Raw genomic sequence first — 27966 nt, forward strand, 5'->3', positions numbered from 1 at the left:
CTAGCTCTTGAGTCAGGTTTCCCGTGAGGGGTTCCCAGGCACAAGGAGGAATGCTTTGTGGCTGAAGGAGCAGCAGATCTGCTTCTGCAGAGCTCATGTAGGGTGAGAGTGAGGATGGCTTTAGCTGCCATCACCAGCTGGGGGGAGGTATGCTGCTTTGCCTTTATCACTGGTACTGGTTAGATGGGCTCGTTGATGTACGTGAGCATGAGGGAAATAAAATACAACTGGCTCCACTGACTTTCCTTTTTTTCTGCTCCAGTCTCGCCTATACCTGACTACAGCCTGCGTTTCTAGACTACTAGTTTATATTCTGCCTAGATTGTACAATTTGTCAGAAGTGGAGCACATTCCATAAATTGAACATTTCATGCCATTCAGCTTTGAAATCTGGATCTGCTGTGAAGCAGAGTTCAAAGTGTCGTGAGGCTTTTTTGACCTTTGTTTTTTCTTTAACATAAGCACAGATTTTCAGTTATGTTAAATGATAGAGTAAGGAAAAAATATTTATGTTAGTTAGCAAAATTACTTTTTTTTTTTTTTTTCAAATATCAGTTTGGGTTTCAGTTTTTGATGGCAGTTTTAGGTTTTGTTGTTCATTTTCCAAACCGTAAGTGGATCAAATCCACATGACATGAAAGACTGAAGTTTTGTCTGTATCTTACTAAAACTGTTGGATTAGTCCAAGGTAATGCAGAGTACCAAAATTTATGAAGTATATGATAGCAAATGGTAAAATGATCTTCACGGAGGATTTCTGAACATATGTACTGTAGCAGTTAAGTTAATACTGTCTTGACTGTATGTAGGAAAGACAAACTCTTCCTCTTTGAAAAAAATTCTTCTTCCTCTGCTGAGGATATTTTTAACACAGTAAAAACTAAAACGCTACTAAAACAGAAAAAGGAAATGATATAAAACATTAAGTCAGAAAAAAAATTTCCTAGAGCAAATTTTATTTCCATTCTCTTTGTCACTGTCCCCTGAGAATAAACTGTTGAACTACAGACTTTGTGAAGTCTAAGAGGGATTTGGCTGTGGGTTTTATAGCAAAGGTCTCAGCTGCTGTGGAGGTGGGTGGAAAATGTATAAAGCTCATATGTAAATAAAGGTTTGTGAATAACCACCTCCTGTTGAAATGAAGCAGTGCTGCCAGTCTATCATGTGAAAATGAATTTTTCTGGAAAAGAAGTATTTTAATGCAATAGGCTTCAGTGGAGAAAAAAAAACAGAAGGATAAGAAACGAACTGAGGCTGCATTTGAAGCTTTACATTAAAGTCACTGACAGTCATCTTTCAACTACCATTTATCACTTATAAAGAAAGACTGGTGGAAATAAAATATTGGGTGTGATGTATGATTTATCAAATATCTTCAGCAGCACATTTTAGAAATATGCATGCCCTAGATTTCAGCTAGGAAATGTATGCTCTTAAATAGCATACAGGTCACCATTTGCTCGTCACCTAAATAATTTCCATTTGCCTCCTGGGGCACTTTACAAGATAAAGTGGTAGAATTTTGGATCATTTTTATAATGGTGTTATTGTAGTCTACCAAGAAATCTGATGAACTTTGTGCAAAACTTTAAAAAGCACTTTAAAAGCATTTCAGATTGATAAAGAGATTTAAACATGACAAAGCTCTAGATTGTGTAAGTCCAGTTTTCATTAAATCTGTGGAAATGCATATTTTTGAATAACTTCAAGCACAGCATACTTGTTGCATAATTGATTTGGATTGTTTTGATTTCTTATGTTAGACTTAAATTCTCAATTTAGAGTATGGAAACTATCATACAAAATCTGCATTTGGCACACTATCTCACAGCAGGCAAGCTTTCTATAGATAAGAGACAAGTTTCTATAGATAATTAAGAATAAAATTCTTATAAAACTATTTCTGATCTCTCCTAATTATGATTTCATGTTATGGTATGACTCTGAAGTATTGCTGTCGTGATGCCTACATTGCTGATACTACTTTTAACAGGCTCCATTTTTGCATCTTTGGGTGTTTTAATTGCTTATATAAAATTGTGTAAATTTTCATTCTGTTTCTCAACTCTCAACACAAATGATATCCTGTATCAGTGACCTCTGGGCCTGATTTGTGCATTGAAAATATTAAAATCTGTGCTGCCTTGCTTTCAGTAGCAGTTTGTATTGAATTAACTATCACTTTGTAAAAGATAAGTGCTATCCTTTGCTGTTTCACCAGTTGAGCAATGCTAGGTGTTCTGTTCTGCAGACGAAGACAGGGATGATGATGAAGATTTCCTTTCTATGAAGAGATTGTAAAACGAGGTGGGGAGCTCTAGCATGCAAACTTTCATCCTCCTTGCCCATTTTGATTTTCCTTCTCAATGGCTGATACTTGATTTTTTAAAGAAATCTTTTCAGGAAATTAGCTTTTATAGGAAATGCATTTCATAGAGTGGTCTAAAATCATCACAATATGGGGATCCATTTGCAGGATGGAAGAAGAAGGGTGAGATGAAAGTAAGATATTCCTTTGGCATTTGGCATTTGGCTTTGACAGAATGAGGAGGAACAGAAAAGGACATTTGGATAAGAGGCGTGTTGGAGAGAGAATGAAAAAGAGGTGCTGGTATGACGTCTGCAGGATGGAAAGAATTTTGGTGATGGTTTCTGTCAAAGGAATGAAGTGTAGCTGAACAGTAGTCCAGACAAGAAGTTATCAGTGATGGGGATGGGTTTTGGAAGGGAGAGATGAAATAGGGAGGAACATTTAGGTATCAAAGAAAGATACATAAGAATTATTGATTACATCATGTATTTGATGAGGATACATTGTACAGAGTCTTGTGCTTACATGTATTACAGCCCAAGCAACCAAAACTATGCCTCTCAGTTACCCAGAGCCTGTGTGTCTCTGGCAATGACTGGGATCCAAACTAATCATGCTTGGGTCAACCAATATCTGTGATGTTATAGACAGTTCCAACTTGAAAGGGGAAATCCTTATGAATCATGGTTCTTTCAGCTTAATTGTCTTTACTTATGAAGTAGCATAAAGATATGTTTTCTCAAGGATGAGAAGGATCAAATGAATATGGGTAATTTCACAAGTAAACTTTCAAAATTTCTTTGTGTTTAAAAGTCCATCAAATCTCTCAGCTTTCCTGAGGCTAAACGTCTGTGTCAATTAATTTCTGAGCTCTTTCAATTCTGTACCTGAGCTTTTGCTTATGGATTCTGACATTCATTCTGAAATGATGTTTATCTTCTTTTCAGACTTCCCAAGGGTTTGGATTGGGTCCATGCTATTTTCCAAAAGAACAATGATGATTTTTTGCCTAACATGATGCCTTCTGAATGTGAGATTCTCCAGAGATAAAAATAGTATAGGCATTAGATGGAACTGTGGTTCAGTGTGGCATAGCTTATAAACTGTATATCTTATTTTCTCCTTCTGTAAGCTTTTAAAATGCACATACAAATAAATGGTTTGTTTACGGTTTGCTTTATGTGAAAAGAAAATCAAAGAGTCATCCACTTTTTCTGAAGCCTCCTCCAAAACTCATCTTTTGAATAATTATATGTCTCAGTGCTTTCCAGTTTTAATTTTGCTATGAAATTTCCACTTGATAGTTTGCTGAAATGAAGAGTTGCACGCTTGACAATATTTTTTTGCAGTACAACTTCGTATCTGAATAGTCTTGATTAATTCTTCAGGATATGTTTTGTACGGGCCCTTTGAAAAATCACTAGGATAAAGGAACTGATGGATTACTCCATTTATATACTTCCCCCCATTCTTCTAGAGAAATTAAAGCAGGTTTTACCCAAAGATCATATCATAGCATCATAGAATGGCCTGGGTTGAAAAGACCACAATGATCATCTAGTTTTAACACCCCTGCTATGTGCAGGGTCACCAACCACCAGACCAGGCTGCCAGAGCCACATCCAACCTGGCCTTGAATGCCTCCAGGGATGGGGCATCCACAGCCTCCTTGGGCAACCTGTTCCAGTGTGTCACCACCCTCTGTGTGAAAAACTTCCTCTTAATATCTAACCTAAACCTCCCCTGTCTCACTTTCAAACCATTCCCTTTGTTCTATCACTCTCCACCCTCGTAAATCCCCCTCCTGTTTATATGCTCCCTTCAAGTACAGGACGGCCACAGCAAGCTCATGGAAACCGAAAATGTAGTCAACCCAGTATAGTTAATTAAGAATACAAAGACAAAGGTCTTATGTGAAAAAATCAAAAGTAACAATATAAAATACCTAAGAGCAATCAAATCTTGGAAAACCCATGACATTTTTCTGAGAACTGTCAGAACTGATTAGTTCTGATTAGAAGGAGCTAATCAGTGAGAGTGATGATTAGATGAGGAGAAAGCCTCTAGTCTGAGGAACAACAGAGGATTGCCCAGTATGTTACCATTTACTTTGTCTTGATAAGAAGCTGATCTTCCCTGGTTAGTGCCTCTGCTTCATGTCTATCATTGGAGAGATCTGTGTGGCATAATTGCAAGATGCTGTTGCCAGACATTAGTTGTTGAGTATATTGAATGCCCCTCAATACTGTAGTTTCATAAAGGCCATAGAAGTATATTCATATCAACACTATGTACCTAGAGACTGTAGATATAATCATGAGTTACCACACACTTTTGTGGAAGCTTGTTGGAGATGTAATCTGTGCTATGTAGTATTATACCATTAGAACATAGAAACCCTCCTTTGCTACTATGACCAAATTATTCTTCTATGCATTTTGAAGATAGGACAATTTTTTCAATTGAATCCTAAGATTAGCCAATTAAATTGTTTATTTTTCTATTCACTTGCTAAGTTGCTTTGTTGTTTATCGTCACTGTAAAAAATTTAAGTTCAAGGAAAAAATCAAAGCCAAATGTCTCCTTTTTTCTTTCCTTTCCAAGTAGGTGGGAGAGCCTTGAGATGTTTGCATCCTATTGTTTCTTATCAGCAAAATATTTCTCATAAAAAGAAATATTTCTAGACTGCCTTATTTCTGTCTCAGATATAATTCTGGCTTATGTCTGAATATTTAGACACATTAATAATAAATGCTGTTGATTAGATTCAGTCTTTTGTAGTGTGAATATTATTAATTACATTCTAACTTTAATTGACTTATTTTACACAATCTGTGATCTTCCAGACATGGTAGATTAAATAATTACAAATGAGCACTAGGAGAAAAAGCAATTTTTTTCAGGGCATGTCTGCTTTCATACTTTCTCCTTGAGAATTTTAAGTGCAATTGATTCATTGGATATATAGGCATGGACAAAAGTTTGCATGTTGTATGAACTGTTGAAGTGTTAAAAAGGTATATATTTGAAGTATGAAGTATATGTCCTTGAAATGAAAGCTTTTTGTAGAGAAAATGCTAATGTAGAAAGCCACTGTATGAAGGAAGACTGCTATGCATGTATGAGAGAAAAAGCAAGTGCACAAGCTTATGAGATCTGTCTGCACCCCAGACTACAAAGTAGACTTGGAAACTCAATCTAGTGTGTCTCTGTAGGATTAATTTGCTTCAGGTCTGAGAGATTTGCTTTGGTCTTGCTTTGTAAGTCATTGTAGTTCATTTGGAGATGAAAAAGCACAAAGAAAGATTGAGGTGGATCACCTCCTGGTCATGTCTTCTTCCTGTGGGCTGTGAAGGGAAAGCAGGAAGACTAGCTCAGACTGGGTTGCCCAGTATTTTTATCCTTAAGTTGGGCAGATGGATTCCTTTCCTTCTCAGGTGAATGGATGGAAAATAAAAAAAAAAGTCATGCTCAAATCCCTTTTCTTTATCCCACAGTGAGACAAAGTAATCAGCCACTCCCTCCTCAGGTGTTTTTTCCTCTTTTGAGAGGACAGTGGGGTAAAATAAGGAAAAAAAAAAAAAGGAAAAAAAAGAAAGAAGGAAAGGAAAAAGAATCAACTATAGGAGATTTTATTCTTTCAGTAATAAGGAGATGCTAAAAGGATTCTTTGATTGCTTCTTTTCTTGCAGATCGTTCACAGGACTCTTGCAGCGATGCTAGGCTCTTTGGCAGCTTTGGCTGCATTAGCTGTTATTGGGGAGGTAAGTTATTGAACTGGAAGTACTCAGTTTGTTTCTTTCTATGATATAAAAAATTCCAGAGAGAGTTATGTTGCAGATGGATGCAGTAGTCTTTTTAACGAGAGTGAGATGGTAGGGAAGATATTGGGTTGAAAAAACATCACAGGGAAAACAGAAGAACTTAGGGTATCGACAGAGAGAGGAGAAAAGTCAACTGGTACATTTTGTTCTGATTTATAGGGAGCTGATTACAGATATTTTCAGTTTAATTCAGACTTTAACACTGTTATTTTCAGTAATGTTAATATACCAATCGAGCTGCATTTCTTTAAACTCCCCCCAGCTTGTTCGCAGCTAAAGCTATATGCTTTTATTCTCTAAGGAAAAAGAAAAGTGGGTTGTAAGATATAATTCTGTTATCGTTTATTTCTGCAATGCTATGTAAGGAGCAAATAGATAAATAAACCAAAAACTTAATGTAGACTTTTGATAATGACTCACTTAGGATGTTGCAGTACTTTTAATTAGTTGTAGTAGAAGTAAAAATAGTAATAAAATAATAAGAGATTTTTGGTGTGCCTTAAAGGAGTGCTTATTAATTTCATTCATGGCTTATTTAAATGACTCACTAATTAAATGGAGTTTGTATTTCATAGCTAATCACAAGTTAGCTGCTCCATGGTATTCACTGGTAATTGTATTTTTTGATTGCAGAGGCCGAGTATGGTCAAAGTGGTAGAGTGGATTGATTATGAGACACTGGCACTACTGTTTGGAATGGTAATTAAGATATATCTCTTGCTCTAAATATGTTGAAATTCTCACATTCAATATCTAGATGGATTTGTTCTGATGAAAATTTATTCCTTATGGTGTTTATCAAAAGGATTATGAACAGACCTCTGAAAGGACCTTTGAAAATTTGGATTCAGGTTCTTTTTTTCTTCTGTAAAATTTTGATAACATACCAAAAATATAAATGAGGTTCATAATAGGAAAGACCTGTTTAAGTGCCAAGTATTATCACTTGTCTTACTAATTTTGTTTTCTCAAAACCTTCCCCAAACACACTTAGCTGGAAAAAAAGTCTTCTGTTGCCTTAGTGCTTTGTTTGGAACCAAAAAGAGAAGACTTGAAAAGGAGGACAAATATTTGATCAGATTATAATAATACATTATCTTAATCACTTTTGTCCAGAACTATTTATGGTCAAAAGTGTGGTTTAACTCTAACATGAAATACACAATGTATGCAGACAAAATTGCTGCTATCTGTTGACAATCTGAGCCTTTTTATATTTCCTGACAATACTCCCCACCCTGCTGTCCTGCCCAGAGAAAAAGAAAGCAAAAAAAAACCCCATAAAATCTATTGGTGGCAAAGTTGGATGGACTGGCAAATTCCCAGAATTGTTGGAACGTGCAGAAGTTGGTATCTTCCGTACTTTGTAGTGCATTACTGCTGAAAACTCACAGTTGTTGTCTTACCTTGGTTGATGACATAAGGGAGATACTTTGAGTCTTTCATGTATGATGCCTACTTAGTCATAACAAATAAATTAAACCAGACTAATTTAGAGACTGTTTATATTGAGAACAAAATTTCACTATATGATGATATTTGACGTGTCTGATGGCTGTACTGGATATCCTGATATGATGATGATTAGATTCTCAAAACTTTGTCAAATATGAAAGACATTTTTAGGGACATAAAGTACATCACATTGTTTTTGTGTAATAGTATTTGCAAACTATTATTTTTTTTCTTTATTTTTTGGTAGATGGTTTTAGTGGCCATATTTTCAGAAACTGGATTCTTTGATTACTGTGCAGTAAAGGTAGGTTTGTTTTAGTACTCTTAATTATTATTAAATTAATTGTTAGTATTTAGTAAGATCTTCTGTGATATGACTTGGTATAATAGGAACTTTCTTTGGGCAGTTTACATCTATCGTATTGCAAGTGACAGTGGTCATCTTGTAATTTTGAAAAAATCTCTCAGGAATGAAAGGAAGCCCTTAAGGCAATTCAGGTGTTTTTTTTTTTTTTCTTCTTCTTCTTTTTTTTTTTTTTTTCTGGAGAAAGGCAAAGGCCCCCAGTAGGGTACACAAGTATATAAACAATATAGAGCTGAATTATCCCACTAACTTCCCCAAGACTGTAGTTCCTCTGTAGCTAAAATCTTTATTTATCTCTGGCAGTAGGAGAGAGGAAATATGGGAACAATCAGTTTTACAATCACAGATGATAAATGACCACAGACCTTTGCACAGCAGTAGAACCAAAGAATGCATGAAAAGGGTAATTCTGATGGATTGGCTGTAAAGCAAGTATTACCTATATTAAGGAACTCCTCCACCTGCTGCAAAACTTAATTTTCTTGAGAACTGTGGAAAGAAATAAAACAAAAGCAATAAAAAAGACTGCTTTGAGCAAAGAACACCTAAAGAAAATGTGGGTGGATAGGTGCCCAAGCTGTATTGCCTGTCAGTGCTTCTCTGAGGACAGGAAAGGTATCCCATTGTGTGGAGGTGGTGGGAGGGCTGAACCATACTAATCCACTCAGCCTCAAAGGCAGAAAGTGGGAACTCAGCCCTACTCCTACCACAGACCACCTTTGTGTCTGGCAGTGGAGCATGGGGTCTCTTCACATTTGTTTCTTCCTCTGCTTGGTGGAGATATTTGCTTACTTCTGAGAATTGTCTTACTGCTAAATTAATTAATATTAGAGAGGGCGCTGCTGGAGGTGCATGGAGCTTCTCTGAGCTCACTGTTGTTGTTTCACTGTTGTGAGGTTGTTTATCTGTCATTTTTTCTAAAGTTAGATGGAACATTCCAGCCCTTTGATTTTGATGCTATTTGTTTGTTTTTATTAGGCTTATAGATTCTCTAGAGGCAAGGTGTGGGCCATGATTACGCTTCTGTGCCTTATTGCTGCAATTCTTTCTGCATTTTTGGACAACGTTACCACAATGTTGCTCTTTACTCCAGTAACCATAAGGTAATTCGTTGTTATGGTCTTGGACTTAGTGTTTTACAGCCAGCAATCAGTAGTAAATCTATGTGCAAACATGCTTGTTTGGACTTTTCTTGGTCATCTAAACGGAAATCAAAACTTCAAATATGCCTATTTTAGGAGGGTAAAGAGCTGATGTTTTCAAAGTGATGAGTTGCCGTTTTCCTTCAGTGTTGATGATGAGTATATATCTGAAGCCTGTTCCATTGGCAGTTGCCTTGGCAGCTAATCGCTCTGATTTGTCTCCATATCTGAACTGCAATAGCATATTGTACCACTAATCCCTTGCAGGTGATATTTTTTCATCCTGTAAGGAGGGAGAATATTTTTAATTAAAGCTACCTTGTTCTTTACTGGTTAAATACTATTTTGCCTTTTAATTTTTTTTTTTCTTTTTTCTGAAGTTTAGCCCTTTCAGTAGGGGTTAGAATACTTCCAGATTTCAAGTAAAAGTCTTCTTTCTGAATATGAAATTGAATTTTCTCCCTGCTGGTGATTATGACATTGGTACAGTTGCAGACCAATTTCATGAATTAAGGTTAGGTATTTGGAACAGCAACTTAATTACTTCAGGATTATGTAAATTAATAGCACCAGATTTGCAATTACATTATACGAGTGTGTAATTATAAGTACTGCTTAACATGAATTTGACCTGTGTCCAGTTAACCTGGTTTAGTTTCTGAAAGATCTAGGAGATAAAGATGATCCCAAGTGATGTAATACTTGCAGTTACTGTCACATTAAAGTACACAAAATTCTATTAGGATATGGTCCTATTTTATGAGGTAGTATAAAACAGTAACAACAAAAAAAACCAAACACAAAAATAAACACATAAAATTGCAAGTGCAATTTATTCTGGATTGGGTAATGGTAAATGAAAGCTTCATTTGTTTTTTGTCTGGTTATATTTTGAAGAGATCACTTTGCCCTATTCCGATTAGTGATTTCACCTGTAACAGTAAGCAATTATTAAACACTGAGTTTTATTTATCTCTGTTGCAGGATATTTTGTATTAAATGCAACTGGGAATGAATTGAAAGCCAAATGCTAATGCATTATGAACTACTTTTCACATGCAGAGCTACTGTAGCATTTATTCTATTTTATGCCAAATGCATTTGTAACACCAAAGTTGCAAAATATTACCAAAACAAAAATAATTTTATCTCTCTTCTAAGCCAGTAGTTGCCTATTTCTGAAATTATATAATTCTGAAACTTCATGATGGGGATCAGTTTTTCTGTTCTGATCTTATCTCACTGCCATTGTCTTCAGCCTAAAGCTTTGATCCATCACGCTGTGCTGCCATTGCCATGGAAATAAAAGCCTGCAGAAAATGCCACTCATTCTGTGCATATAAGGATTTATACTGTCACTAATAAGATGTAAAACACGATGCTTGTTTCTCTCTGCGTTTTGCAATAGGCTGATAATTAATAGCTAACATTCTCAGCTATTGTTTATTTTCAAGATACTTTGTTGCTGGGAACTGGGAAAGGCTATAGTTATTCATATGTGAAATCATATAATTGGGGTAAGTGTGCTGAGAAAGTTCAGTCAACTGGTTCAGCTTGCATACTGGGATTGTGCTGTACTTCAGGATTGGACTTTCTTGGAGTACATCAGAGATTAATTCTTCAAGTTACCACTAGACTCAAAAAAAAAAAAAAAAAGCCACTAACAACAACAGGACAAACACATAAACAAAAACAACAACAAAAAGACAAACCAAACACTAAAGGAAAGCTAACTTTAGAAACACTGGAAAAGAAGGAGTGAGCGTACAAGTAGGATCAGCGTACAAGTATGGTTGTGGTATAGTGCCACAACGGTTACAATTGGGCTACTTCTACTGTACAGCACACTTCAACTGCATAATTTTACACTATTAGGGGAAATAAATGCAATTTTTGTACAGTTATTTCGTTCTGGACTTTTTATGTACTGACATTTGTATTGGCTGACAGTGCTTTTTCCAGTTTTTAAATTGATAATCCTGGTGACAGGTAAGTGTATCAAGTTAAGCTTCTGTGCAACACTTTTCTCTTTGAAATATAGGTTTTAATAATATAGACTTAGATAGAGCCATAAAGCTGAACTCTTCCTTCAGGGAAATGACAAGGAATGAGGTCCTTAGGATGAGAGCTCACTGCCCAGCCTTTTCTGTATCCCATATTAAGTTGGAGGGGGGCGATAATTTAAGCCCTTGAATGGCCCCTTGAAAAGCAGAGTGGATTTTCCTTCCTGCACTGTGGTCAGAAGTGAGTACAGGACATGTAGTCCCAAATCACCCTGGCCTCACATCTTACCATCAGGCTTTAGGGAATGGGGAAAAATGGGAGAAGAATTAACCAGGTAAAGCTAAGCTGAAAACAGGTCTCTGATATATGAATCATGGCTGATAGATATCCTGTCCTCTGCTTCTGCTCCCCACATGACAATCAACAACTGAGGATGAGTGCAGAGCTTGTGGTTACCCATATGTTGGTGTGACCTTAGGACCATGGCTGAGAAAGTGTATAACACTGTGAATATGGTTTTAAATTTGAAATGCAATTCTCTGTACAGCCTAACTCTTGGGATAATTAATTACATCTAATTAAATGCTTTTTTAAGCACATCAATTTCATTGCCATTGACTATTGCGTTATAAATGTAAAATATATGCATACTTTACATTGATAGTTCTATAATTACTGAAATGCTTATAAAATTAAAAGTTCAGTCATACACAGCAAACACGAGCATGCAGATGTATTAATGTTAACGTCTTGCAGTTTTTCCATTGGAGGAACTTCGTTTTGTAAATTGTATAGATTTTAAGATTTAAGGGAATTTGATCAGAGGGTAAGATGTTAATTTCATTTTCTTTACACTGCAGGCTCTGTGAAGTACTAAATCTTGATCCAAGGCATGTCCTGATTGCAGAAGTAATCTTCACAAATATTGGGGGGGCTGCCACAGCTGTTGGGGATCCTCCAAATGTGATTATTGTTTCCAAGCAGGAGCTGAGGAGGCAGGTGGGTACTGCAAGCTGCTTTTCTGCTAAAATTAAGTTCTGATGCTGATTTATGCTGTGATGAACCTTTTATTCCCCAGACAGCCATATGAACAGAACACAAACAATTTGTCCTGCCACACTATTTCTTTCTTATTAGGACGATCAGACAGAGAAGAGTGATCTTCTGGGAGCAAAACTGTGATGAAGAATAGACTTTTTGATACAGACTGAGAATACTGGTTTCCTTTCTTTATTTTGGGGGATTTTCCTTGTCAGTGACAAAGTGAAGAAGGAATAAAAACAATGGAAGGCTGTAAATGCAGAAAGTTTCAAAAAATAAGAAATGGATACAAGAAAGAAGATGAAAATCTAAACCTTTTGTACAGAATGAGTTTTCTCTCAAAATTTAAATATATTGAGATCAGTCAGTTCCTTCTTAGGACTTTAAAACCAGGTATAACTGTCCGTGCACACCACCCCCACACCATGAGAGGTGACACTACTCCTGTAGACCTATCACATGCAGCCCAGCTGCAGGTGATGTCTTTATCCTCCAAGCATGGCCCTTTGGGATATGGAGAGCTGAGTGGGGCTTCTGCCATGCAGCACGGGCACAGTTGTCTCCCACCTTCTGCCTCCCAGTGCTATCCCCAGGTACAATGGGAGATTCTAACTTCCTTCTCTTGCCTCTTCCATGTATGGATAAAATCGTTTCTTCACTTTACTGGGTGACTGGTACCAAAGGAAAGTTTACGGTGCCAGGTGCTGAGTGGAACAGAAATACTCCAGACACCTGCCAATGGAAATGTGCTGGTCACACTATCTCCTCCCACCTATATGGCCCTCTCCATCCTGTAGGGACACCAAGCCACCAAGCAGGTGTCTTCTATTTTATACAGGTTTCATAAACGCCAAATAACTTTGTCACTAATGCCATACATAAATTCAAAGGAATTTGATGCTAGCATATGGGCTAGTATGAAAATATCTGTGCAAGAGGAATGTAGGATTTTTACTATAAAAGTGTTTTGTTTTGGTTTTTTTTTGAGTCAGTTTTTTTGAGTCACAACAGTTCTGTTGTGTTAAAAATATTATTTTCTAATTAACTGCGTACACTCAAATTATTTAAATACTGTCCAGGTTGGAAAATGTCTTTGAAAGTTAATAGTGTTGAATTAATTAAATGTTTACTCTCAAAATATTTAAAAGGTAACTGCAATTAGTTTTGTTGAACTATGACTTTGGAGACTGTAATATTCTTCACTAAAGATCTGATTGCTAATTTTTATATTTTTAAACGTAAAATCAGTGCAATTTTTTCAACTTGTCTTTTCTAAAAGAAAATAATTAGCACCTGCCACAGAGGTCATTTTCCAAAAAACTCAGGAACTCATCATTTCCATAGAAACTTTAGCAGGGGCCACAAACACAGGAAGCAATTAAGCCATCACATTGAAAGGAAACAATTTTTTATTTTACTTGAACGTGGTATTGATAATTTTAGGAGGACTCAGATGTACAAATACTATAGCAAACTTGACAAATACTGAGTTCCAAATTCTGTATTTGAAACAAGCAGAAAAACTTTGCAAGCATTTTAGCTCTGGAGTATTTTCAGATCTGAGTTGGACCACAGAAAAAAAGGCGTCAGAAAATAGACAGAACCATGAGACTTGTTCTTCTTTTCTATGTTCTCATATGTTACATCTCCATATCTAAATGAGAGAAGGTCAAAGACATATCCTTGGCTCTGAGGTGGTATTTCATCTGTCTTCACTATTTTTGTCCCCTTTGCTTATGGCTGAGGAGATCTGCCTGGTAGAGCGCTAAAGCAAGAGTGAGGGCAGGGAAGGATCATCTGGATTCCTGCAGTCTCTGCTATTGGACTGATTTCTCAGTTCCTGATTTTGTCCATCCTCATTAGCAAGCTTCCTTTTATTCAGTAGATAAAATGTAGATGTTGTCTTTTTTAGGAAATTAATTCTAGTAACAGGTGCTGTGAGGATGAGATATAGGATCAAACTCAAGCCTGCATTTAAAATTTATGGAATACCTGCTATATTTGTATTGAGTAAATTTTTTTTTTTTTTTTTTTTTTTTGGAGTGTTTCAGGGGTAAAAATTCTTGAATGCAATTGTTTATTTTAGTGATGTTTTGGAAATATTTCATGCAGTATTATTTGAAGGGTGTATTCCTGTTTCCTGCAGAAAATTGCAATTGGTTTTTCCTCTTTAGGACTTTATGAACAAAAGTTATATTTTTATCTTGAAGAGATATGTGCTTCATACTTTGGGAACTCCATTTTACGTACATAGCATAGCACAAATCGGCTCGAACCATTCACTGCTTTCAGAAAGGTCCTCTGTCTTTGGGTACTTCCCAAGTATCTGCAATCATACCTTTGAAATTGGAAATTACTTGGGCTCTAAGCTTAGGATGTGATTACAGAATCTTAAGAGAATGAATGGTGAAGAGGTATCCAGAGGAAAATGGTGTCTACTAGTGTATCAAGCTTTAATATATCTAAAAGTGATAATGATAAGAGCAAGGATAATTTTATCTTATGCTAACCACTGGATTATATTCTCTTACAGGACTCTGGCTATTTATAGTGTTGTTATGAAGTGTGATAAAGCCTGTGCTGTTTATCTGATGTTTTCAAAAGATTTTGGACATTCAGCATTGTACTCAAAGTTGCCATTTGTCATGAATTCCCCCAAAAACGGGCAGCCGTCAGGATCATCTGTCCTGCATTAAAGAGATTTTTAATCTTTGTGCTGAAATTTAGCATGCTGCAATATTAGTTGGTTGTATTTCAAGGCAAATTATGGTGCCAAAAATCTATGAATAGAAGTAGGTAATTCTGACCAATAGAAGAGAGAAAATCCTATGTATGAATCTGTTAATATATTTCAGGCTCCAGCAGATTGTGAAATGGATTCCCATAGCTTATTAGGCTATTCTTATTGAGTTTGCTTGGTAAAACTTTTAATCATTTTGTAAATTGCCTGTTCTTTCTGTCAGTGTTTCATTGATTTCTTTTCTCAAGAAAGATGAAACCCTAAGTAAGGTACATGAAATAAAATGTATGGTTTTATGGCAGATTTCAGATTTTTTTTCCTATCTCTGCATGTAGTGATTATTAAAGAGTACAGTGCAGGACAAAAAGCGGTGCTCATCAATATCTCAGATACCTTTATGTAACTGTGTTAGACCATCAGTGATTTCTGTCTCAGCAACATCATGAGCAGCTCCTCCTGAGACAACATAAATCTCAGTCACTCAGCTGGAAGGAATGTTTAATCCAGCGTAGAAATAATAAATCACTTTCACTCTTCCTCATTTTATTGGCTTTAAAAAATTTAATGAAGGGCACTCTGAGTAGAAGCCCAGCATTTGTCAACCTCTGAATTACTGCACCTAGCAATAATTTTTGTTTTCTCTTTGCTATGAAATGGCTTTATTGTTCTGGCAGTGTCTGAATTACTAGAAGTTGATTTCACATCTCCAAAATCAGTCAACCCCCAACCTCCCCCATGCCCTTGGACAAACAACCACAGTAGACCAGGATGAAAGAAAGCCAGTGTTTAAGGAAAACAGAATGACGCTTCCTCCTAGGGCGAAACTGATATATTTGACTTTGTATTTAAAACCAGAAAGCATAGAAAGATGCCCAGTATTTCAGCTTTGAGTCTGTAGGCAGTGGAACCTTTAGGTTGTTGTTTTGTTAAAACGAAATCTTTAGATTTTCATTGTTGTCTGGAGAACAGCAGAAATTTAACACAATCAGCATAGCCTCAAGTAAGGGACATTTGAGGCATGCATTGTATTTATCTGATGGATTGAAATCCCCTGGAAGAAAGTATTTCTTGCCTATTGTGCATGTCAATTCTATTTCAGTCTATTGTTCAGAAAATCTTTATGAAAATGACATTTTGTTGTATGCAGCAAATGTGGAGCACTTTAAAGTACTTTTATAAATGCTGAACCCTAGCCCCAGCAGTGCAGAGAACTCAGGCAGTACAAAAAACACATGGAGCATGAATATTTGCTCTGTGTAGATGTTGCATGTCCTCACTAGAGAGTGGGCAAGGGAGCAAAAGCCACTGATGAAGTGTGCCGCAGTCTTGGGATCCTTTCCTATGTCCCTTCTGTCTGAAGTACAACATAAATCCTTTGTAACACGGCAGCAAGGAGCCCAGGGATCTCTGTTGTTATGGTTTCTCTGTCAGAATAACACAGCAATGCATCACTACATTCCAAGACTGTGGCTTTGATAATCTCCTTCCTCTTCATCCCATTCCCTTTCCTATTCTCTATTTTCCATTTTGGAAGATAGAAATGATCTCTAAAAGTTCTCCAAGACTCTGCCAGTTAGCTGCTAATTATTTGGCAATGTGTGAAATCTACTTTCTCTGGTCATGAAAACATATTCTGTGTGCTGGAAACATAGTCTATGTACTCGTGCACTTTAAGATCTTTATCAATGACATTGATGATGGTATCGAGTGCACCCTCAGCAAGTTTGCTGATGACACCAAGCTGAGTGGTGCGGTTTACATGGTAGAAGGAAGGGATGCCATTCAGAGGGACCTTGACAGGCTGGAAAGGTGGGCCTGGGTGAACCTGATGAGGTTCAACATGGCAAAGTGCAGAGTTTTGCAGTTGGGCCAGAGGAATCCCAGGCATCCATGCAGACTGGAAGGAGCGGTCCCTGATAGCAGCCCTGTGGAGAAGGACCTGGGGGTCTTGATAGATGAAAAACTTAACATGAGCCAGCAGTGTGCCTTTGAGGCTTGGAAGGCAAATGGTATCCTGGGCTCCATCAAAAGAGGGGCGGCCAGCAGGGACAGGGAGGTGATTGACCCCCTCTACTCTGCTCTTGTGAGGCTCCATATGGAGTACTGCGTCCAGGTCTGGAGCTCCCAGTACAAGAAAGACAGGGAGCTGTTGGAGAGGGTCCAGAAGAGAGCCACAAAGATGATCAGGGGACTGAAGCACCTCCCCTATGAGGACAGGCTGAAGGAGCTTCTCAACCTGGAGAAAAGAAGGCTGTGGGGTGACCTCACTGCAGTCTTTCAATACCTAAAGGGAGCCTACAAACAGGAGGGGAATCGACTCTTTGAGAGGGTTGATAGCTGCAGGATGAGGGAAAATGGTTTTAAGTTGAGGGAGGGGAGATTTAGGTCGGACATCAGGGGGAAATTCTTTACCCAGAGAGTGGTGAAGTGCTGGAACAGGCTGCCCAGAGAGGTTGTGGATGCCCTGTCCCTGGAGGTGTTCAAGACCAGATTGGATGGGGCCCTGGGCAGCCTTGTCTAGTATTAAGTGTGGAGGTTGGTGGCCCTGCATGTGGCAGGAGGGTTGGGGATTCATGATCCTTGAGGTCCCTTCCAATCCACGCCATTCTGTGATTCTGTGCTAAGCACCCAGCCCCAAGCACCAGAATGTGCAGCAAACTGGTTTCCATCATGAGCCCTATTAACATGAGGAGCAAAAAGGATTATACTTGGTGGCAGTCTTCCTCATGTACAGGGTACAAGTTTTACAAGGTGCTAGTGACCATCAGGTTTCATTTTTGTACACAGACTCTTGAGGATCATTGGAAGTACGAAATGAGGAGGAAAGTTGGGAATGAGGTATGGGAAGAGAATTGGATCCAGCCTTGCGCTATCATGAGCAATATCTCTGTGCAAACTCTTTCCATAAATGTTTTCCATGTCACAAAATGATTTGTTTCAGCTGAATTGGAAGGCTATTTTGCAATCAAAGCAGAGCATAATTTTTTATTGTTTCTCAAAACCCTCAGATACAAGAAAAATCAATGTGGTGATATGAAGTTCAACAAAATTCTGAATCTCAGAGCAGATATTCTTTTTAAAGTTAAAAACTCCCAATGTCAAAAATTAGGCTGACATTTTCTTTCTCTCATGTTGGTGTCTGCAAATCACTCTTAAAGACTCATTTGTGTCATCAACTGCGTTAATTCTGACTTTTAAGAGTTTGTGACCTCTATCACATTCAGTCACTTTCAACTATCAGTCAAACCTTCCTATTAACCTCATTGTTTCTGTTTGTCTTTGAGATTGATGTGATTCTCCTTCCCATAGAGAAATTAGTTTTGTAGGTTTTAAGCAGCACGTTTCTTGTGCTGTATCTTTTGTTTGAGAAGCTTCTGCATTGCAAAACTTTAATAGCAAAGCACAATTGTTTTGCTTTAAAATTGTTTCTTGATATTCAGAACTTCCAAGCAAGTGACTTTGTAAATCTTAGTGACTGTGTTAATAGAATTGACATTGAACTTAAATTCTATTATCATATCATGGGAATGTCACCAGCTTGAACTCCAGAGTTTCCAAGTAATCTTCAGGTTCCCATTTCTTTTCTTCTTTCCAATAGTAGCAATTAGATTCATGCCTGAGTATCTCTGCAGAGAATACTCTGCCTGGAAATAGGTGTTCTCTCTCACAATGTGAACATGTTTCTGCCAGATTAAGGAAGATTTGTGGTTGGTTATTGACAGTAGGTCAGGTGCAAATGTAATTTTTCAGGTTTTGGTAACTGTAGGTTGGGAATATTCTGACCTTACTGCATTGCTCCTCAACCAGCTTTTTTCTGGTCATTTTGTTACTCAGAAGATAACATTTTTTTTCCAGTCAGATTTAGGTATAACTGTTTTGTACTTTCGGTGTTTTTAAGTCTTATGTCCCAGGTGTTTGTATTCGTGCTTGAAATTTATTTAATTGTGCTTGCCTGAAAACTATGATTTTTTTTTTTAAACAAAAAACACCATCTGGCTTCTTATGTGAAATCCTGGTTCTGATAGGGTTATTGTAAAATACATATTGTTATCTGTTTAGGACAAAAAGTTGGCCATTAAAATTTAACTATTCCTGTGATTCAATATGATTGAAAATGAATGTAGAGTGATTTAAGTGATCATAGTGATTTTTTTTCTCATCTGTTTTAGGTAGCCTAAATGTACATCAGAATAACTTGTAATGTTATTTTTGAGCTCTCTGAATTACATTGTAATGTAGTTAGTTTCCTTGAAACAGATGAAATGCCGTGTGTACTGTACAGGGAACTTTATTGCTTTGTATTTATTGATGATTTCTAAAGTGTATACAGTTGAATACTTTTCCCTGTAGGTGTTATAGGAAAGCAACTGATTTTTAATTTGGGTTTTCAATTGCATTTCCAGGGATTGGATTTTGCAGCCTTCACAGGACATATGTTTATTGGAATCTGCCTTGTTGTTCTGGTTTCCTTTCCTTTTCTTGGACTTCTTTACTGGAACAAAAAACTGTATAATAAGGAGCCGAGTGAAATCGTTGGTAAGAGTGAGCATTAAAATGTATTTATAAGCATTACTTTGAATAAGAATATGTTTGAAACACAAACTGACCACTGCCTTCTACGGTGTCTTCAGAGGGAAGTGCCCATTTTCCTTCAAACTCTCATTATCTACTTTTACTAATAATTGTAATTTTAATCATGATATTTTCTGGCTTCTAGAAATGGATTTCTTTTTCTTGTACTAAGCTTGAGGTGTTGACACAAACTATTAAACATATTCCAAAATTTAGGGGATATCTTCCAACATTTAAAAGCAAAAGCTTGAACACCAAGGTGTTCTTTCTCACTATAAGGACCATGTGCTCAAGGTGCTGATTTTACAGCTTAGGTTCAGAAATATGCTGGATTTTCCTTATAACAGGCATAGTGCACTGATGCCATCCCCTCACTATTGGTTTTCTCCCATTGGATTTTTTCATCAATCTTTTCCTGGTTTGCACTCAGTGAAGGTTGTTTCTTCAAGAGTAGAATAATTTTTTCAACTTTTCCCACCCTTAACTTCATCTGTTCTATCATCTCTGTAATTTAGAATGATTAAATGTGTCTCTTCTTTATATTTCTCACTTAAGTTGTTTGATCAATCTGATAGACACATATTTTCTTTCATCTATAAAATCATAAGCTTTTTAAAAAAATTATTATAAGAAATCAAATATATAAAATCACTGTTGGATTACCTTGAGTAGTACAAATTTTTCACTGGCATATTTTTGCAAGTGAAACATTGTACACTTTTTAGGGACTATCATATTTCCCTCAATTAATCTCCTGGTAATCATTGTTACTTGCATCTTAGTATGTTCAGATGTAGCAGTCTTATAATTGTGTACCATGTGTCCTTTCCCATAATCAGCAACTCCATTTTTACTGCAAAGCTAATCAGTAGCTGCTCAATTAGAGTAAATGCTAAAGCAGTTCTCTTTCTATTGAAATTTTATGTGAAATGGAAAGAAAAAGTGACAAACCCAGACTTCATTAGGAGGTAGCTGGAACAATTTGGATTTCCAGAAGGAGCATAATGTGTTCCAAGGTGCTTTCAGGGGTTCTTCCATCTCAGGTGGTAATGATTCTGTGATAACTCAAAATGGCTTGTTTGAAACAGCTGTTCTAATCAGCTGAATATCTGCCTTCCCTCGTCCTGTCCCTGAGTAAGTAAGATATGTGAGACTTACCTGGTATATTATTGTCCAAAAATTGTTTCAGCCTGCTATGTTCCTTGGGCTTTTTCTGATGTTTCTGGGCTACGTAGACTATTGAGGTCAGATAAGTACTAATTTTAAGAACAAATAATACTGTTATTCTGATGATAAAGTGATATACTGATTTCAATGCTGTAGGTTACCAGTGTCTTTAAATTAGTGGCTTTTAAACTGAACTTCAGCACTTGTAGTGAAGAAAAAGTATACATTTCTTCCCCAGCAATACCATTTACCTACAGAGGCTTGAAGCACAGTATATCAAAAAACAAAAAAGGGTCTGAGGAATTCAGACATGAAAGGCATAAGCAAATTCTGAGCTATTGTGAGGACTTTTTTGAGTGTGACTTCCAATTCATAGAACTGCATCTTGTTCTATGATATTGGAAGAGATGCTAGAATTAGGGTAGTAAGCTGAAATTTAAAAGGAGTATGTGTACTGTTTCCCAATAGAATACGAGAGACAAAATAAAAATACGAGTGACAGAGGAACCAATGTTGCTGTTCTGCCTCCTTTCCCCTGATCCCCAAAACATTTTCTTACTTTTAGTTGAAATTTTTACATTCCTTACATGTTAGCTATGTGCTACTTTGTCCCTTGGAAGCATGACAATACATTGCTCTGTTTCAGCTATCACGATGTGGAGCTGTAGACTACAGTGCCTAGGAAGGTCCTTTTCCCCAGGGCAGTGGGTGTTGTAATCTGGTATTATCATCACCATTTTTGCTAAAGAATATAAGCTTTCTCTTAGTGCAATGACTGATTTGGCACCAGTTCTCCATTTCTACTGTGTTGCTTGCTTGTGTTCCGGACCATTTTGCTTGCTGAAAGAGAGACACACTTATTGAAGCAGGAGGGTTGATGACAGAGTAGGGAGCACGTTATGCTTCAAACGTAGCATCAGCTACATCTGTCTGTATCTGCTGGGAAAATAGTGCTATGGTAGTAGGATTGTATGTAATGCCTACAACAGAAGAAATTTTCTAATTAATCACAGTCATGTAAAGTGCTTCATGTGTGGGGAAAAAAAAAACCAAGCAAACAAAAAAACGATACTGTTTTCCTCAATGTGAAATTTGCTAAACAGATGAGTGAGCAAATCTGTTTCTTCTTCCATGTGAGCTTTGCAGCTGCTTCTCTAGCAGCTAGGGGAAAAAAGGGGAAAGTAAGAGGGGAAAAAAATAGGTATAAAACTGTGATTATTGTTCTGTTGATGTGAACACCCCTGCCTTTTGGAGTTATGAAATGCCTTGGGGAGTGAATCCCAGGACATGTGGTGTGGGTTAAGGGTTAGAAGCTTTGTTACATTCTTGTGGCATAAGAGTCTTCCTTGCTGCTGGAGGAAGTTTCCCTTCTTCTTTGTGCTATGAGGCTTACCTGGGTTTCCATCCGGATATAGGTTGGTCTTAGGCCAGCTAAACACCTTCAAGCTATAATACCTTTGAAATGATTTTTCAAATAGATTCATAGTTTATTTCTGGCCTGGAGGCATAGTTTATCAGTCATGGTTTGTCAGTAGGCACCTAAGAGTGCTGAAAAAAATGAAATTTAAAAAATGATTTAGTTGCATCAATTGTGTCAAATTGATGTAGGTTTAAATTTTGTATTTTGCTTGGTTTTGGAGGGTTCATATGTTCTCTCTCTCAGACAAAGCTCCAGTTCACTCTAGGGGCCACTCCCAGAGATAGCTGTTAGATAGCTGTTATTTACCAAATATTTGGATTCCTGAATGCTGCATGTCTCTCCAGTGCTACCCTGGCTAGCTCTGCATCCTCTAACACTGTTGCATATCTTCATGCTGTGCCTACACCATGCTGTACAACCTTTGGGATTAACATTGGGGATGAACTACTATATGATAATCTGTTGGACAAACCCACTATTATTTCAGACAATTTCATTTGGGGAAAAAAAATAAAAATAAAAAAATAAGCCTGCATAGAATGATAACTATGTCCAGGGTCTCAAGGACAAGGCAAGAGCAGAGCGGTGACCCAGGGTATAAGGTGTCGTGGAGCATCATTTCAGCTTTGTGTGCCACTTTGCCTCAGAATTTAGTCCTGTTTTAGTTAATAATGTTACTAATTTATTTGGTAACAGTAGGAACTGTTGCATGCTAGAATCAGTGAGAGGTAGGTCATGTACATAGCTGGATGAAATACATCAGTATATCTCTGTCCTGTGTAATGCAGGTGCTTTACTAACAGCCAGTGAAGTATTACTGGCGTTTAACAGAGCTGTTGAAAGCAGTGGGTTTGCTTGATTTGGAATCAAAAGTAAATAAATACAGGTTATGGAGGTTCAGGTGACAGATCCAACAGGCAAATTATGCAGAGAATAATGTCCAATGAAAGGAGTATTTCAAGATGTTTTCAAGCTTTTAGCTCCAAGCTAAATCTAGTTGGCAGATGAGCAGTTCACATTGCTATTAGCTGTCCTCACCCAAAATGCTAAATTCATCACAACTTCTTGTCAACTTCTTTTACAATCAGTTGTGCTTAAACTCATATTGGGAAATGTTTCTCATGCCTGGAATTGAGTTTTTTGCTAAAAAAACCCACATCACATAAGAGAGAAATCAGCATGTCTTTGTGCATATCAGTATATACCTTTGAGTTTCAGAACGGAAAAGGACTGATTTGATGTGAAGGATACATGAATACTCTAAACCTTGCCCTATTTTTTGTAATAGGCAATACCCATATTTTGAGCTCGAATTGCTTTCTCGGAACCCAGTGACGGGAAGCATTTCTAAATCTTGAACAGCATAAAATGGGAAAACTTGTTTTATTTCTTCTCTGCAATCCAGTTTGTACATTGAGAATGAATAGTTAATAGTGTATGGCATGAATAAAAAATGTTGCTTTCTTAGATATTGTCTTGGAATCTAAGATTGTAACTTTCTTATACTTTCATTTTAAACAACAGTAGGACTTTCAACTTTGAGGAGTCTAGATAGTCTTATGCTCCCTGTGGACCTGCATGCTCCTTTTTGGTTAATGTAGCTGAATATGTGACAGTTATGGCTTTATGTCTGAAAATGTTGAAAAAATATTCGCCTTCTATTACTTTCACCTTCAATACATTCCTAATAATCAGGAATAAAATAATTATAGTTATTTACTTTACATGGAACCCAATTTTTTAAAACATTTACAAACATTTTATGTTTAAAATCTTTGTATATGTCCTTTCTGGTGCTTTAGAATTGATGGATTATCCCTCTCAGGAAGAGGAAACTGTTGATCTCTCTTTCCCTGTTTTCAAGTGATATATCAAATATTCTGACATTGCAGAGTATGGGAAATATGACAAATGCATATTATTTTCTGAACGCATTGATAATGCTGCCAGCATAAAAAGGCTGCTGTAATGACTATACCTGCCTTATTCAGAAAGAAAGTATAGTGCAGTGATATTTCAAAAGAATAGAGGAGCACTTTACAATTTTATTATGTACATTCTTCATGGATGGAGTCATCAAGTTACAAATGGGAGGAAAATTCTTAGGAACCTTCAGGGTTTTTTGCAGCACTTGTTTCCCTAGGTCTTTGTGTGCTTATACTGCAACTGTGAAACAATTGTGCAGATATACACAGGGCAATCTATAGCAGTGTTTTGGCAGAGCAGTGGCAGTTTTCACTTTGGTCCTCAGATCTTCCTGGAACACACATATTAAGGGACCAATTTAGGTTAATTTAACACATGCTCCATATCTGTTTGCTGCAAAGAGTTTCACTGATGATTTTTCATTAAAAAGTGCAATGACATTTTTAAATTATTCTTATCAGTTTTATTTCTCAAAATGAGCTGAACTTATTAGTTACCTTTTTTTTTTTTTTTTTTTTTTTTTAACATTCAACCAGTTGCTAAAGGATACAGTAAATCTGAAGTGAGCTTCTTTTTCACTTCATTTTGCCCTTAAATTAAGCACTGTTTTTTCTAACTTTTGGCTTTTCAGACGTGTCCTCTTGAGGCTTTGTCTTTTCAGGATGGTGCAAAACTCATCTTTCAATTTTTGCTTGTAGAACTGTTTGTTGTTCCTTTTTTTCCCCTCTTTTTTTTTTTTTTTTTTTCCTTTTTTTACGTCTCTTTTTCACCAACCCTGCTATTGAAATAATCTTGGTAGCTGTGTGGTTTGCTGCAATTCATTTTACGATTGGAGGGTATCTATTCACTTCCAAGCAGAGGAGTTCGTTTAATAGTTTTATGCATGTACCTTAATGGAAAACATCGGCTAATCAGAGAATGATAGGATGGAATGGATTAGGTTGCAAATGCAAAGAATTTTGTCCTAACATCTAATCTAAATCTCCCCTCTTCTAGTTTCAAGTAATTCCTCCTTGTCCTAGCACTATCAGACTGTGTATAAAAACTGTTTCCCCTTTGTTTGTAAGCTCTCCTGAAGTACTGGAAGATGGCAATGAGGTCAACCCAGAGCTTTCTCTTCTCCAAATTGAACATGCCCAACTGCCTCAGCCTTTCTTCATAGGAGAGGTGATCAGCCCTCTGATCACCTCTGTGGCCCTCCTGTAGACCCACTCCAACAGCTCCGTGTCCTTGTGCTGGGGGTCCCAGGCCTGGACACAGTACTGCACATGGGGCCTCATGAGGGCAGAGTTGAGGGAAGCAATCACTTCCCTTACCCCACCGATCAGCCCTCTTTTGATGCAGTCCAGACAAATGAGTAAAGTTTCTGGTTAAATTTTTTAATGAGAAGGATGCTTGCTGTTCCTCCAGCTTTCTGAGCAGTCTAAATCCCATGGCTGATTCTGTTTTGCCCCAGCTTGCCCTGAAGTAAACCTCTGGGAGGTGACTTTTGTGTGGGGCTCCATCTAAGATGCCATGCAGTTTCCTGTCTGAGCTTATGCTGCTTTGCTGCAGGGATGAGGGTCTCCTGTATTTCTCTTGCCACATCTGCAGTGCTGTGCAGAGCATCTGAATATGCCCTAGGTGTCTTGGTGACCAAATGGGGCCCCAGCAATACAACAGCTGATAGATATAAATCTCTGTCTTGCTTTATGCAGCACTGTACAGATTTCTTGCATTCCTTTGCAATTATTTAGCTGAATCAGACAAAGTGTATTTTGTTGTGGTTTTGAAGACCCTGCAACATTTGTAGCTCTGCTTACCTATATCCACATGACCGGTAAATGAGCCAACTCAAAGAAATAAAGACAAGGACATTTTGGACTTTTATTTTCAGAATTAGAGCATATGCTTGTCTCCCATAAGGAGACACTGCCTCTAGGAAAGAGGCGTCAGTCATTGAGCTGGAATGTCTCTTGAGGCAAATTCTTTATACACAGGCTTCACGTATCTAACTTAGCTCCTGTGCTTTTAAAGTGGAGTTGACGGTTGCTTACTTTCTAATATGCTGGAAGGATTAATTACACTATATGAGGGATTTAAAAATTTTTACCTTAAGTTATAGATATTACTATTACCAGATTAAGCTATAATTCCTGGTACTTAATTTCCTTTTCAATTAATGTTTAAACAGAAGTAGCCCTGTTCTAAGAATTTAGCTAAGAAACATTATTGCTTTGCTGAAAAAAATATTAAGCGAGAAGAGCATCTGGAGAAAAAACCCCACGTTCAGAGGAACATGTTTTGCATTTTGTTAGTCACAGCCCAAACTTGTCTTGCTTTCAAAAAGGCAGATAATGTATTTAGTGCACTTGCCAGTTAAAAATTGCAATTTTATGATAGTTCTTATCATCTTGACTAGTTTGGTCATGCTCTTCTGAGTATCTTCAATTAATAACACTGTCCTCTGCAGATTCTGAGACAGGGAATTAATTACACTCAGTTTGGAGGATGTCTTCTTTGTTATTGGCAGTCAGGTGGGAGGGAATGTGTGATTAAGTGAAAATCAGTCTGACTATTGGTGCAATGCAGAAAGAATACACATTTTGATGAAACAGTGTTTTCTAATATGCAGAAAATATTATCTATTTCACAGCTCAGGTCTGTAGTGGATATTTCATTAAATTCAACCAGTCCAGGGCTTTTAGTCTGTGCTTTCCATGGTGAAATATACTAAATGACAAAACCAGAATAGATTGGCACTATAGGGATTGCAATTTTGCTTATCCTTTTGAATAAAATCCCTCAAAATATTCTTTTCTTGTTGGAAATGTCCTTTCTAGAAAAAAGAAAAAGAAAAGAAAAGAAAAAAGAAAAAAAAAAAAAGAAAGAAAAAAATGTCTGAAAAACTAATTCTGAATATACTAATTCTAAATATATATAGCATCTGGTGGGCTTTATGAATATGCCATGCGAAGCTTTTGATATTATAATGGAATAATAAATTGGTTAGTCGACTGAGTCTTCTTGGATGAGTGAGCCAAATCAGCGTGACCTGGCATGACATGACTGTCACATCCCAGTCATACACAACCCAGGCCCAGCTGAGGGGATGGGACCTATAGAGATGTGGAAATGTGATGCAAGGCTTTCTCACTCAGTAGCAGCCAAATGCTGCCCTTGTGCTGCCTTAGCCTTAGTTTCAAAGTGGTTGATAAGACGCTGCAGTCATATTACACCATCATGTCTAACGCAACATGTCATAAAAGGTCAGAGGGTCCCAAACTATATGAGTTGCTACCTAAAAAGTTTTGCAGATCCAAGATGGAGGGCTAGATAAAAACACAGTTTTTTGAAAATGTTCATTGCTCTCAGTCACCTCAAGGATCTTACATTGTATTGCATTCGAAACAAAAGCTACTGCTAACACATGTATTACCTGTTGCCATAGGAGGCTATTACAATAAAAGTGTTCCTGAAACTGAAATAGGAGAAACTTTCTGTGGGATGACCTAGAAAACCTCTTCAGAAATAATTACTGTAACAGGGTTAGCACTGTAAAAAAATGTATCAACTGTTCTGATTTTCAAAGGTCGTGTTGCTCTGAAGTAAATTTCACTGCAGGTCAGACGTTCACATCCTAGGGGTGTTTAGAAAACTAATGTTTGAGCAAGCAAGCATGCACTTGCTGTACACAAAGGCAAGATCAAAGCCACATGAAACAACCCACACATTTTTTAACATAGACGACAAAGTATTAGTTCAACCTTGCTGAAACTGGAGATTAACCCCACAGCACTTCAGACCAGGAGCAGGAGTGTGAAACACCAGTCATTCTGCTGTCTTTGTTTGTGGCACAGATATATGTGATGCTAGGCATCCCTTTTCAAATGAGTGAAGATAAAGATTCTCTGTATGAAAATACCCGGTGGGGATCTGCATCTCAGTTAGAGGATGAAAACTTCAACTTTCTTCCATTAGCAAAATCCTTGGTCACGTTTCACTTGGAAAGGATGAAGGA

General features: G+C 37.2%; 1 protein-coding gene across 1 annotated transcript in view; it reads left to right on the plus strand.

Moving 5' to 3' along the window:
- OCA2 (OCA2 melanosomal transmembrane protein) overlaps positions 1-27966 on the plus strand; it is a 200479-nt gene that overhangs the window by 50940 nt on the left and 121573 nt on the right. Inside the window, exons 10-15 of the mRNA XM_052664808.1 lie at positions 6004-6075; positions 6769-6834; positions 7838-7894; positions 8933-9057; positions 11961-12099; positions 19285-19417. Of these exons, the coding sequence (XP_052520768.1) occupies positions 6004-6075; positions 6769-6834; positions 7838-7894; positions 8933-9057; positions 11961-12099; positions 19285-19417 (592 nt within the window). The remainder of the gene's footprint in view (positions 1-6003; positions 6076-6768; positions 6835-7837; positions 7895-8932; positions 9058-11960; positions 12100-19284; positions 19418-27966) is intronic.

The sequence above is a fragment of the Tympanuchus pallidicinctus genome, unplaced genomic scaffold, assembly GCF_026119805.1.
Source record: "Tympanuchus pallidicinctus isolate F22 unplaced genomic scaffold, pur_lepc_1.0 scaffold6, whole genome shotgun sequence".
Lineage (NCBI taxonomy): Eukaryota > Metazoa > Chordata > Aves > Galliformes > Phasianidae > Tympanuchus > Tympanuchus pallidicinctus.